Below are 14846 nucleotides of genomic sequence, written 5' to 3' on the forward strand. Positions count from 1 at the left end.
AGCTATACATATCTGATTCATCTGACACTTGTTCACAGGTGCACTGGATTCAGATACTGAATGTGTTAACCAAGACAGTCACACTTGTGTTTTCACAGTCTGAATAATTTAAATTAACACTTTTTTTTGGCATGTGCGATGGTGATGATGATGATGAATTTATTATCAACAGGAACTTGGAGGACAAGAAATAGCTGAAAGTTTTTGTTGCGCTTTGGGAATTAGTTATGAATAAGTCTATGATAAGATGCCTTGCTCTGTTGAAAGATCGCATAGGCTACAAGTAAGATTATCACCATATATGGCTGTACTTTATGGGAAAGGATGGAGAGAAACATACATCTATTGAAAGTACTTTCCAGAGATATGATTCTAAGAAAACATAATTCAGGTCATAATGCTGCCAGCACCACTTTCTGTACTCCCAACAATGGTTTTTGAGTGTTTTTCTCTGAGTGAGTTTACATGAAAATCTTTTGAGTGAGTTTACAAGATACAATAATATCCATCTGTTCATTTAAGCTCAGAATATGACTTTTAGAAGAGCACGATGTTCTGAAATTTGTGTCAATACTTCTGTGCAAAGAGTCATGGTTTTTTAGCAATGAACCTTCATGAGCATAGCATTTGCTTGTGAGCTCCATTCAGTACAAGTTTCATTGTACCATCATTTCGAATACATATCTGCAAGGCCCTCATGGTTCACTTAGATAGTGAGTTGCTCTATGCTGTCTACATGTCCACAATAACCAGCGAAATTAATATTTACTTCAAAAATTAACGCTCTATTAATGCTCTATAGTTATCATGCCCAATCATCAAAAAGACTTGGTTTATCCATACAGAGTTTAGTTTAACAATAGCAACATTTGTGAACAATTCACCAATTCTATTGTTTTTAAACTGCCGTGTTTCTTAGCTTTGTCACTGATCATCATATTTTTTTAGTGTCTGATAAACCATATGCCCCCCCTCTGACAATTCAGACTGCTATACTGGAAATGTGAAAATCCCACCCCCCAATCACTGAAATCTGCATGTGACATTCACTGGTTGTGTATCTCTGGCATCAATGGTTGATTATAATGTAACTCAACCCAGTATGCAGTTAAGGACCAATTAAAACTTGGATTCACCAACACAAACAAAACACAACAAAAACTCATTCCATACCAAATAAATTTAATTTTACAATTGATATCATTACAAATATGAATTAACAGAATTATAACAAAAACACCAACAATTTTCCCATGACTTGCCCTTTAATTTACCAAATTTCTCATGAAGATATGTATTAGTGCAGACAAAGTACAGAACAAAGTCTGTAATCCGGACTCGTCGGGACTTCGGCAATTCCTGATTATAGATATGGCATGCAGAAATTATACAATTAAAAATATGAAACCGTAATTTATGAAATAAAGAACTATTATGATCTAAAGAGTATCAAAATTTACAAAAAAAAAAAAAAAAAGCTTAATATTTATTTGTTTACTTTATTATACATTTTTTTCAATGTAAGTTGTTTAAGTTGCTTCATTTTTTGTGCTATTACTTTCTCTTTAATTCTATAAACAGACATAATTTCTTATTCAGTTACAAAGTTCCACTGTTCAAGTCCTGCAACTGCTGTATCGAGAATACAGACTAACTTGTCAACTGAAATTTTTTCATTTTCAATAACCTCTCTGTCACTTTCTTCAATATCGGAAGTGGTATTTTCTGGATCTAGAACCATACTACAGATTTTGCTGTCCGTTAATTGATTGATAACTGGGGCATTGTCATGGCAATGAAAAACTTCTGTTATATCATCTTCATTTATTACCGCTTCTCCACATTTCTTTACAAAATCCAATAACTAGAAAATTTCACCTTTAGTTTGCGATGTCCGAAAACCTTCAAATTCGCGGCTATCATCTTCATTGTCCTCACCATGAAATATGGTAGCTGGCCATAAATTATGCCAAGCATTTTTTAATGTATCTGGAGACACATTCTCCCAACACACATGTGTACAGCATACAAAAAAAAAAAGTTTGTGGCTTTGAGGTCCAGATTATAGATCATTCCGGATAATGGACGTCCGGATTACAGACTTTGTACTGTAATTAATTAAGTCATGAATTGCATCTCTTTTAATGCACATAAAAATGTTATATTTAATATATAGTATTTATTACTTTGTTTTTATATTTTACATTTTTACAGTATCATATGTTTTCATAAAATATGCTTTTTATCATTTATTTTCATAATGGTGTTCAGAAAAGTGATTTTTAAATCACTAAAAAATAGCTAAATATGTGAATATTATATAAAATAAGGAAATAAAAACAAAGAAGAGACAAATCTACCAAACAAAAATGATTTCATCATTTCAGAAGATTAAAGGCAAATTGAATACTTATAAAAAGAGAAATAAGAAAAGGAATCATAAATAAATAATAAAAGCATAGTATGAATACTGCAAGCATTTATATAAGACAATTATTGGCCTATAACAAGTGAATGCAATTTTATGACAATAACTTTCACTTTAATCCTTCATAATATAACATAGTCAATTAACATCGGCCTTTTTTAAGCAAAGCAACAAAGGTTTAATTTACATTGAAAAATAGCATGTTTATGCAAAAATTTAAAAGTTTTCTTGCATTTATAATATGCATGAAAAATTCAAATCAAGAAGCTGGTATGTTTTGACACTAGAATAAATTACTGATGTTCTGAAATTATCAACATTTGGTATTGCATTACAATTTACCCATTACTTCTTTTTTTTATCAAAAGTAACTAACTACTTTTAATCAAACATACTGCCATGAAAAACTTAAGTTGATATCTATTCTTCAAAGCAACTACAAGAAAACAAAACAAAAAATACAAGTTTTAAGTATTCATTGATGATTTTCAGCAACAAAGAAATGTTTAAATTTCAACACACACACACAAAAGAAAAGCAATTGCAAAAAAGAAATCCTTAACAGGAAAAGAAATTATGCTCGAAAATATAGGAACAGAAATATAATGAAGGATAAATAATGAGGAATTATAAAGGAATTGCTAACAGTGTAAGCTTCACAAGAATGCACTTTCGGTCCCCTCTTCCTTACAGTACATGATAACTAAAGCTCTTCAGCATCATAATTTAATTATACAGTCAGAAACACTGATCATTTTCAGAGATGGGTGTCATGGAAAAAGGGCTCTCATAAAAGGTTTCAGTGCCCATTGTGATGCTTCTTTGGCGAAATGAAGCAACTCCAATGATGGAACACAGCAATAACTTTTATTTAACACTCAAAAATGGCGACATACAAACAAGAAGAGAAAACATATTCTATCAACTTATTTAAAAAAAAAAATAATTACATGCTTCGTGCGAGAAAATGCATGCAGCTCTCGAGCCTGCCTTTCAATATTGCCAGTAATCTGTACATTATTTATTATTCATCTATTTCAAATGCACGAGAGATTAATAACGATATGAAAGCTGTTACAATCTCTCCCCCAACGGAGAGACTTTTTCCGAAGGGAAAAGTTCTGTAAAATTTGACAGTTTAATAAGGTCAGCTTGCTCATTTGCTTGAAGAGAAAAGGTAACTTCTCTCATAAGTTTCCAAATTTCAGGCCGAAAATTTTAAGTTTTAAACAAATATTTTTACACCACATTTAAATAGGAAGAAAATGGACAGTGTTCAAATTAGTCTTCTTTTTTTTTTCTTGACGGTGCCTAGATCTCTTCCATGGTGAACCAGTTCCTCGGCTATAATTCACAGCAAAGCCTTTCCACAGTTCATCTGTGCCTTTCGGATAATATTCATTTGTCATTTGCTTTCGACAGTTGTTTTTTTTTTCGTCTATTAGTAGCGTCTTTGATATTAAATCAAAAGCCGAAAGATGATGATAACGCTGCATTGCAAAATGATTCTCAATATTAATTTCTTTATCGTTTTTCAAATTTTCGTGAACATCTTCCTCGTTTAATTCTGGTGATTTAACTTCTTCAAATACATCTCTGGATGCTTTATTTTCTTCCTTCATCGGTTCCAAGATCTGCTCTTCAGCTATTTTTCTTTTCCTTTGAGCTCTAGTAGAAATGGCATTAAAATGGTATCACTAAGTTTACTTTCAAGTGATAAACTAATAAAATAAGGCAGTTCAGTGTTAACAGGAAGTAATAACCTGATATCACTAATATTACGTTCCGTGATGAACTAATAAAGTAAGGCAATTCAATATCAACAGGAAGTAATAACCTGGTATCACTAATATTATGTTCAGTGATGAACTAATAAAATAAGACAATTCAATATCAACAGGAAGTTACGTTCAGTGATGAACTAATAAAATAAGGCAATTTAATATAAACAGGAAGTAATAATCTGGTATCACTAATATTACGTTCAGTGATGAACTAATAAAATAGAGCAATTCAATATTGACAGGAAGTAATAATCTGGTATCACTAGTTCAGTGATGAACTAATAAAATAAAAATACGCACGATTATTCGATCTTGGTCGGTGCCTCCAAAATAATCATGACTGTAAAACTTCTTTGGCGAAATGAAGCAACTCCAATGATGGAACACAGCAAGAACTTTAATTTAACACTCAAAAATGGCGACATACAAACAAGAAGAGAAAACATATTCTATCAACTTATTTAAAAAAAAAAAATAATTACATGCTTCGTGCGAGAAAATGCATGCAGCTCTCGAGGCTGCCTTTCAATATTGCCAGTAATCTGTACATTATTTATTATTCATCTATTTCAAATGCACGAGAGATTAATAACGATATGAAAGCTGTTACACCATGCAAAAACTGATTACACATTGTTCACTTTAAAGTTATATATTAAAATCTGGACAATTAAAAAAATTATAGGTGAAACTACTGTATGTATTAATGCATGCAAGAAATATGAAATGGCATATATCTATGTTACCTTTTTTTTAAGCTTACACATTTTACCCTCATTTTCCAAATAACATAAAACAGGAACTCCTGTTGGGCCCACCAGTGGCTAATAGTAAAGTCGCTGAACATGGGTAGTTTGGTTCGAGGTTCGAGTCCCGCAAACAGGCTGGCTGCATGGGTGTTTCATAGTTTTCCCCATTAGTAACATGCATACGAGCCAGCTTTCCTTAGAAAGTTCTCCATGAAAAGAAGACATTTATAACATTAGCAACATGTATATGAGCCAGCTTTCCTTAGAAAGTTCTCCCCTCAGGCAAATAGGCCTCGAAGCTTCGCCGTAATCACATAAACAAAACAAAACCAATTAGAAACTTCTGTAACATGACCTCACTTTTTTTTAAAATTTTATTTATTTATTTTTTGGCCTTGTCTTATTAAGATTTCCCAATCTTATTCTAGGACTATTACCATAATTTCCCAATTTTATGTCTTTTAAATGCATGATGATCTCAGTCTTAATTTTCACCTCAGCTTAGAAAATTAATTTCTTTTCAAATCAAACATATTATTTCCCACTTTCCATCAAGAAGTCATATAGCTGCCCATTTTCAATTTATACGTAGCGTATTCAGAAACTAAGTACCGTTTCATTCTAGCACCGTCGCAGCGCTGTGGTAGGCGTCCCGCGCATGCGCACTAGTCTTTCTTGTTCACTGACTTTCAATTGTCGCCATTTTGGTTGCTCAATGTTGTGTTTTCAGTTTGCTGTGCACATTCAAAATGTTTAAGACAATTAGTTCTCCCGCTGACTGTGAGATTTGTGCCGTGATTAAATTTTTGAACACGAGGAATGTTAAACCGGCCGAAATTTATCGTCAAGTGACAGAAGTTTTACGGTGAATACGCAATAAGTGATGGAATGGTGAGAAAGTGGGTAAGAATGTTTAATGCAGGTCGAACAAATGTCCACGCTGAGGCTCGGAGTGGTCAGCCTTCTGTTGTCACTGATGATTTGGTAAGGAAAGTTGATGAAGCAATATTCATGAGAACAGACGCTTCACAATGACAACTCTTTCAGAGGCATTTCCACAAATTTCACGTACTGTTTTGTTCGAAATTGTGTCTGAACGCTTGAATTATCGCAAACTGTGTTCCCGATGGGTTCCAAAAATGCTCACTGATGTTCACAAAACAAAGCGACTTGGTAGTGCCCTGACATTTCTCACGTGGTACAGTGATGAGGAGAAAAACTTTTTAAACCAAATTGTGACAGTGATGAAACTTGGGTGTGTCATTTCACACCAGAATCGAAACAACAATCGATGGAGTGGAGACACACTCATTCTCCGAAAAAACAAAAGTTCAAAGTGACAATGTCATCACAAGAAATCATGTGCACTGTCTTCTGGGATAGGAAAGGCGTTTTGCTTACTGAATTTCTTCCCAGAGGTGAAACCATTAATGCGGCACGATATTGTGAGACTTTAACAAAACTAAGGCCTGCCATTCAAAACAAACGAAGAGGAATGCTCAGTAAAGGAATTGCACTGCTCCATGACAATGCTCGGCCCCATACTGCTGGTGTCACTCAATTGTTAATTTAACAGTTTCATTGGGAGCAGTTCGATCACCCGCCGTACAGCCCGGACTTGGCGCCGTCCGACTATCACTTGTTCCTGCACATGAAGCGTGAGCTTGGTGGCAAGCGCTTTGGATCTGATAATGGATAAAATGCTGTGGATCGAAACTAGTGGGAAGTTTCTTTGACGATGGTATACAAAAACTGGTCACCCACTATGACAAGTGTTTGATCATTGGTGGAAACTATGTTGAAAAATAGTTTAAGACATGTATTTTTATGTAAAAATAAAATTGGATTCGAAAAAATTGTTTTACTATTTTTTTTTTTTTTTTTTTTTTTTTTTTTTTTCAAAACGGTACTTAGTTTCCGAATACGCCTCATAGATAATTTTATTACAATGAAACCTTTGGCATTCACCTCTGAAACTGAGCAAGTAAATGATACATTTGAGAAAATAAACAAGCGCAAATATTATCACCGATAATCATATTCCTTAAGACAATCACTCAAAGAAAACTGAAAATGGTACAGCCAAGGGTGATCATCATAGAATGGCTTCAATACATTTAGGTTTTAACTTTCCAAAGCTTTAAAACTACTCCCATTGAAAATTCAAATATTTAGGAGGAAAACTCTATAAATTTTATAGAAGAATATTGGTACTGTTCATTAAATGATTTAGCGATTAAAAGAATATTCACTGTTGATATTAAAATTCATATATTAAATTTCAAATTGTGTAAGAAATAAAGAGTTCTGGTTGCTATACTGATAATTACAGCAATGAACATAACAATCACTCGCTCTGAAATACATACTGAAAATTTTAAGAGATATGAGTTTTAGTATAGAAAAGCTTTAAAATGCCATACAATCTCTTAAAAAATCAAGTATACTACTAAAATTTAATAACTTCATTAACTTGGATAAGGACTTTGGGAAAATTTTGGAAAATCCTAATTCCTTTTTGTTTTGGGAAAAATTTCTGCTAGTCATCTTTTGTAAATTAACGAATAGCCCATTTTTTAAATTTTAGAACTGTATCAACATTACAGAGGTGATAATTTATTGAAGAAATACACATCTTAACCTCTTATTGTAGGTATCTTACAATAGATATGGAATTCTACAATAGTTGTAAGTTTTGCCTTTACAATAGTTTTGTGTTATGTTTCATTTCACTTATTATTTGAAGATAAAATATCAGTTGTTGAACTCGGCAAACTATCGGTGCACTATTCTTTCATAGCAAAAGTCCAATTTGAATGCACTATTAACATCTCCAATTATTTCAGTAACTAACAAATCCTTTCCTTTGGAATAGAGAGAGAACTTTTATAAAAGTGGCAAAATTCAATTAGATTGATATTTATTTTAGGGATATACAAATAATTCATGAAAATTTTCTAACTTGTATATAATAATTTTAGGGGAATACACAGAACATTTTCTAACATTAAAATTAATGCCAAACACTAAAAACTTGATGTTATATATGGAACATGAATAAATGGAACCCAACAAATTCTACACATACTACACTCAAATAAATAAAAGACACAAGACAACAAGAAACTGAAAACCATTTTAAGGAAAAAAACTTGATTATTTATTTCATGCAATACATAAAGAACACAAAATGCAATAATTTCACATCACAGAGGTTAAGTATATTTAAAATAGCCTTGCAATTAAAATTAACATAGAAGGGTTAATACGGTAAAAGGAAATCATGCAAAGTGAATTAATTGAAAGAAGAGTATAAATCTGTAAATAAAAATAATAGATTATAAATGAAAATAAATATACATATAAACTTTCTAAAAAATATACTGAGAAGAACTAAAGCATTGCTCCCAATTAATTCAGAGATTTAGAGATCTAATCCATTATTAAAATATATATATATATATTATTTGGTGATCTAATGGGTGATTACATATATATATATATATATATATATATACTCATAAACAATTAAAAAATCATACGTAAAATATGTCTTTAATTTAAATATGCTAGAAATGCTTGAGAAACTGATCTATTGAATTTACTTTTTAATCAAATAAAGATTAATGTATAACAAGGTTAAAACACATACACACACACACATAAATAAATAAATAAATAAAAAAAGTGTCAAATCACAGAATATAAAATTCTCTCTTTATACTTTGTTACAGGTTACCTACGTACACTTCAAATGTAAAACACAAAAAAAATGAGAAAGTTTCCTTATTCTTCTCGGCATATAAACACAATTACAAGCAAAAACAACTGGTATGGATACCGTTATGATGATATATACTTACTGTATATCATAACATATCAAAAACAACAGATATGGATACCATTATGATGATATATACTTACTGTGTATTATAACATATTGCAGCTTACATATTTACGGTTATAATGTGCCATTTTTCACTCATTTTATTTGACTAGAATCCTCGATGGCAAAAGATGATAAGTCTTATGAGGCATTAAAGGTAAGATTAGATTGCACTGGCTTGAATTCTTAAACCACAATACAGCATATAGAACACTATTTGCTAAAAGATACAGGACTTATTAAGTGAAATGGCCAGTATCTATGTTATACATATAGTAAACCACAGGGAAAAAATAGCTGGCACTCACTGCCAGAAATAGAATTTGGAACAAACTACACTAATGGCTTTAAATACGCAACCACTAGTACTCAAATGAAGGGCTAAATTGAAAATATTTATTTGTTACGTACAGTGAAAAAAAGCACTACTTGCTCATACAATATTTATGAAATATTCTACTGCAGCATATTGCTTCAACAATTATATACAGCATAATACAAAGAACCATTTATTGCATTAAAATTATTGCTTGCAGAAATAAACATATAAAAAGATGTAATCCTTATATAAATTCTTAATAACATACATATGAGAGAGAGACACTTTTCCATTATAAAAATATTTATCAAAAATAAGAAAATCTGTTATAAAACAAATTTCAAAGTCACATAAAAACACAGAATTTATAACTAAGCTATAAGCTATTGCATATTTATTTTTGTTATAACTTTCAGATACTTTTCACTCTAATACACAAAAATAAAATACAGATTAATCGTAATACTGAAGTTAAATACAAATGGTGCATACATTTCACCTACAAGTACTGTATAACCACATATTTACTGGCATTAATACAAGATGTTAAAAACTACTATTTTATGCATAACTAAATCATTTTTACAAACGAAAGAACTCACTGGTATTGTCTTGCGGTGTTAAAGGTCGATCAATGACACTTTGTAATGCCTTCATCCACTCTTCTCGGTCCTCTTCTTTCTGAACCCCTAAAAGATAGATCCGATCACGAGTCCGTAATGTGAAACCATATCCTTGCTCCTTCATTCCTGGTGGAACTCCTTTTTTTACTGCGAAACCATCAGCATGATAACCAAGGAAAACTTCTCCTTTTGGATATGGATCCTAGAGTTGTTCAAAAGGCAAGATTTTAAATTAAAAAATTTAACAAATTACATTTTTAATATTTTTAAATGTATGAAAAGAAAGAAAACTAAAATTCTACCAGATTCTTAATTTATGCAGAAAAATTTTGGATATTTCCGATTTTTTCATGATTTCTTTTATGTTAAAAATAACAGAATTATTAACATTCAATTCGCAATATATTACACAATTTTCAACATTAGTGATAAAATTCAAATTTGGCAAGATTTTTGGAGAGTGAAGAACTCTGCCATATAACCTGCAAAAAATTTAGTTTTGAAAACAATTTAGATCTTATAAATATTTTTCACACTAGGAATCAAAACAGAAAAGATGATGAAAAAAAAAAAAAAAAAAAACTTTTTTTACAGGCAATAAAATTTTATGCCTAAATTACAAAGCAGAAGCAAAATAGCTGCTTAATCATGGTAAATGCATTTAATGGAAACCAAACTATACACTTTAATGAACCATCAATATTGACATAAAACATAAAATTTTAGTTATAGAAATATGCTAAAAATATGTATGGCAAAAATCTTAGAAATTCATTGTTTTCTTGAAATATCAAGACATTATTATAGTTATTGGAAGAAATATACCAACATAACTAGAAGCACTTTATGTATAAAAAGAGTAAAAGATCATGGTTTATTGCAATGCACAATTTCTTGGACCAATCAGTATGTACAGCATTTTAAACAGATGCTCACGACACTTGAGCTCAACACAACACTAGCAAGAGGATATAACTGCAAAACTGTTCAAACTAGTACCACGTAAAAATTGCACACATTAAAAAATTTTACCTTTCTTTAACTTATCTGTGTATCTTTTATGGTAATAAATGATTACAGACCAATATTTACATATTTTTATAAGACAAATAATTTTAGAAGATTTAATGTTCAAAAATTTTCTAACACTCATGCCCCAATTAAAGAGTACTGAAAATCATTATTCAACCATGAACACATTTAAAAGCAATACATATTATTTAAAATTACACATATATTTAAACTTTTACATATATTATTATTATAATTGAAAAATGACTAATATTGTTAAAAAAACTGGTCGTCAAAATTAAAGGATAATGAAAAAAATATGCTTACTAAGTTATTGTTGCAACCAATCCCTAACGCTGTAATTATTTATGTTAATTTAACACAACTGAACACAAAATTGCACTTCCGTGCATATGTTAGCGACAGATATATATGCAAATTCGGTGATTGACAAGGTGGTGGCAAGGGATGCATGTTGGCTATCGGTCTGTAGTGTTATCTAAAATGAATGTGGTTTCTGAGAGTTATCAGTATGTCAGTAGTTATGGTTTAAAGGTATCATTTAAGTGAAGGTCAAAAGTGGTGAATAAATGGTAGAATCAAGGGAGGTCAAACACAAATGGAAGTCGTCCAAGATTTGAATATCCCTCGAAGTGTCATACCAAGAGTTAGGAGACGCTTTTTAAGCACTTTAATCAGTGCTCCGTGTTCTATCACTATTGCCACGACAACTACAAGAGATTTGGTTTCAGACCTTCAGGCAGTCACAAAAATTTGAATTAGCCATTCTACTGCTGCATGAAAGCTTAACGTATTTCAGCTTATGAAATGTATGAAAGCTTAACGTTATTTACATACAGTTGGACTGTATGCAAGAAAACCAACGATTGTGTCCCACTCACTCCAGCTTACCGAAAGGTTCATTTAAACTGATGCCATTGTCATGTTCAAAGGCATCATGATGACTGGGCCCAAGTATTGCTTACTGAGGAGTCCAGATATAGTCTGAACAGTGATAGTCTACATATAGTGATTCTAGATGTGGAGAGAGTGAGGAACATGCATCTTGCCCTCCTTTGTCCTTAACATATCCTCTTTCCGCGACTGCATTTTAATGGTTTAGGGAAGAATCATGACAAATATCTGCACCAAGCTCATATCTTTCAAGGAGGTTCTGTAACCAGTCGGAGATATGTGGATGAGGTATTGGAACCCTAAGTTAGACTGTTTAGGGTGCTATTGGACCAGAGTTTTTGCTAATGAATAACAATGCTCAACCTCATCGAGCATATGTGATGTCAAAATCCTTGAAAACAGAAGATATCAGTTGAATGGATTGGCAACTGTACTCACCCAACTGAGCACGTGTAGGATGCCTTAGGAAATTGAATTTCAGAATACCAAATTCCTTCCCGAAGCCTCCAAGAGGTGAAGATTGAACTTTTAGAAGAGTGGCATGCAATTCCACAAGACCTAGTCAACACTTTGGTAAAGTCTATGAAATTATGATGTGAAGTATGCATAACTGTCCAAGGTGACAAAACAGTATATTAAAGAAAATTTTTTCCATAAGAGTTGAATTAATTTTCCAATCATCTTCCACTTTCAATAAATGTGGTTTCAATTTCAATATTTTGTGAGTAACAAACTACCAAACATTGTACTTTATGTTAACTAATGATTTTGTACAAATTCCTATTAATAATTTTTCATTAAGTATCAGTTACATTTTATTTCTGTCATTATTTGCACCCCCATGCCCTTCTAGGTCATTTAGTCAGTCTCCATTTCCAATTGCATTATTGTTGCTGCATTTACAACTGTACGTTATAGGAAATTAGAAAATTCTTAAGTTATTTTAGAAATACAATCTATATTTTTTATTTGAAATAAAAAATTCAATTCCCTGACATTCTACATTTTTATTCTGTTTTAAAACACAAAATACATTTATTTTAAAAATTAATATCTTTAAAACTTTGCATCTTTTATACTGTTTACAGTAATGTTTTCATATAATATCTCTATCACTAAAAGAAAAAGTAATATATCAAATGCAAGGATTGCATTTTGTTATCTTTCATTATCACTGGCAAAAACAATTTTTGTCTACTTCTTCACTAAAAACATACTATTTTATGCATTATTTGGAGCAATTTTCTAATAGAAATGCATATAGGATTTCTCAACTTTAACCAAACTTCAACAGTTTTGTATATTAAAATAATTTTTATTAAATTATGCAATACTTTTCATCTTGCTTTGTAAAATGTATTTATATCGACCTCTGTATTTTAAATCTCTGTATTTTCCATAGTACAGGGAAGTCAGAGTTAATAAAAGGAATCCCCAGCAATTTATCATGATTTGAGAAGCTTGTTGTTATACTAAATTACATTGAAATGCATCTGTAACAAATCTGGATTTAATTTGGTGAAAAAATTTTCTAACTAGCTTCAAGGCATGACCATTACTCAATAAAACACATCACTCAAAAGTAAGTGATCAGTTCCTACCAAAGGCTCTTCTAGATACATGAGCTTACGATCGTCTAATGTAAACCACCTCCATTTGTATGAATCACTAGCTCTTGGTCCAGTTTTGAACATCCACCCTTCTTTTAAAAAGTCCCTTGTCAGAAATTGTGACAATTCTAACTCACTCATTCCAGGATAGGCAACAAGTAACTGGTTGAGCTTTACATATCTTATTGCCATGTACCAATCAACAATTGCCTGTCAAAAAAAAGGTCATAATATATAATAAATAAATTAAACATAAGAGAAAATATTATGACAAAATTACAAATAAAAAATTCAGTTGCAAAAATGCTCCATTTTAAAATAACTGACTATGAAACGATGATGGCATTTTTTTAATAATGAGAATAATAATTAATCTTTAGTTAATCCTATTCCATTTATCATCAATAAAACAAAAAATCAGCATCAGGAACAGGTATATAAAAAAATTAATGTTTTAATCTTGAATATTTATAATATTAACATTGCATAACTATACAAAACTACTTCATACAATTTCATACAATTCAAGTTAATTCAAATTAAGACTATTTTTTTATAAATAGTTTAATTATATGTTACTTGTAATGTGGAAGAAGTGAAAACAGAATTTTATCTATAATAACTAAAGTATGCAAACAGAGGAAAATTTATACTATATTTAACTAAAAGCACTAAACAGCAATAAATAACTATAATTTGAAGTTTCAAAAACAAATCATTCTACTGATAATATGGAAATAATTAATATTTGTTTTGAAATTGTATTCAAAACAAACATAAGCTTCAGTTACTTTTTAACCATAATGAGCAATGAAAATCTGAAAATAAACAAACATTTTCTAGAATTATCCAAATTAAACAGAGAATTCTATACACAATATATAAGCATATATAAGCAACTAAATATAAGCAACTAATATATAAGCAACTAAAAATTTAAAACTAGAAAATGAAAGCATTTGCAAGATGGTACATTTGAAAACCTCAGGCACAAATAAACCTGGACACCAATAACTTCTAAGATTCAACTTTCGATAAACTGCAATTAGGAAAAGGTAGTTTTACAAAATGCACATAGCATACTCTGTCTGAATGTGATAGCTGCTATATGAAAGGCATCAAACTCTTTTTTTTTTTTTTTTTTTTTTTTTTAACGTTTTACATTTTTCTTTAATAATAAAAATTATGTAGAAATTCAAGTCAGTAAAAGCCTTTTTAGGGAAAATATTGCCATAAAACGTGTTTCATTAACAATAAAAATATTATAGTAAAAATTATTAATTATTTATTGATTATTATAATATTTTAATGATTTTTAGATCTCTATACTTGAATTAATGTGAAATGCTATTATTAGTAACATTTTAAAAAGTAAGAACAGTAAATTCACATAAGTTTCTAAAATTAACTGTGGTCTTTCTTTCCAAACTAAAAAATTTCCAAATGTTCACATTTCAAATTTTAAATTTATCCAATAACTTTAAAATTCATATGAAATGAAATGAAACAAAAACTTTGCAT

The 14846-nt window shown here is 30.6% G+C and overlaps 1 protein-coding gene across 1 annotated transcript in view; it reads right to left on the reverse strand.

Annotated features, from left to right (window-relative positions):
- LOC118183332 (arf-GAP with dual PH domain-containing protein 1-like) overlaps positions 1-14846 on the reverse strand; it is a 39135-nt gene that overhangs the window by 11548 nt on the left and 12741 nt on the right. The window contains exons 5-6 of the mRNA XM_035352835.2: positions 13317-13535; positions 9769-9991 (exon numbers count right to left, since the gene is read on the reverse strand). Coding sequence (XP_035208726.1) covers positions 9769-9991; positions 13317-13535 — 442 coding nt within the window. The remainder of the gene's footprint in view (positions 1-9768; positions 9992-13316; positions 13536-14846) is intronic.

The sequence above is a fragment of the Stegodyphus dumicola genome, chromosome 3 (assembly GCF_044657685.1).
Source record: "Stegodyphus dumicola isolate Sdum_Otavi_A_Nest chromosome 3, ASM4465768v1".
In the NCBI taxonomy this organism is placed as follows: domain Eukaryota; kingdom Metazoa; phylum Arthropoda; class Arachnida; order Araneae; family Eresidae; genus Stegodyphus; species Stegodyphus dumicola.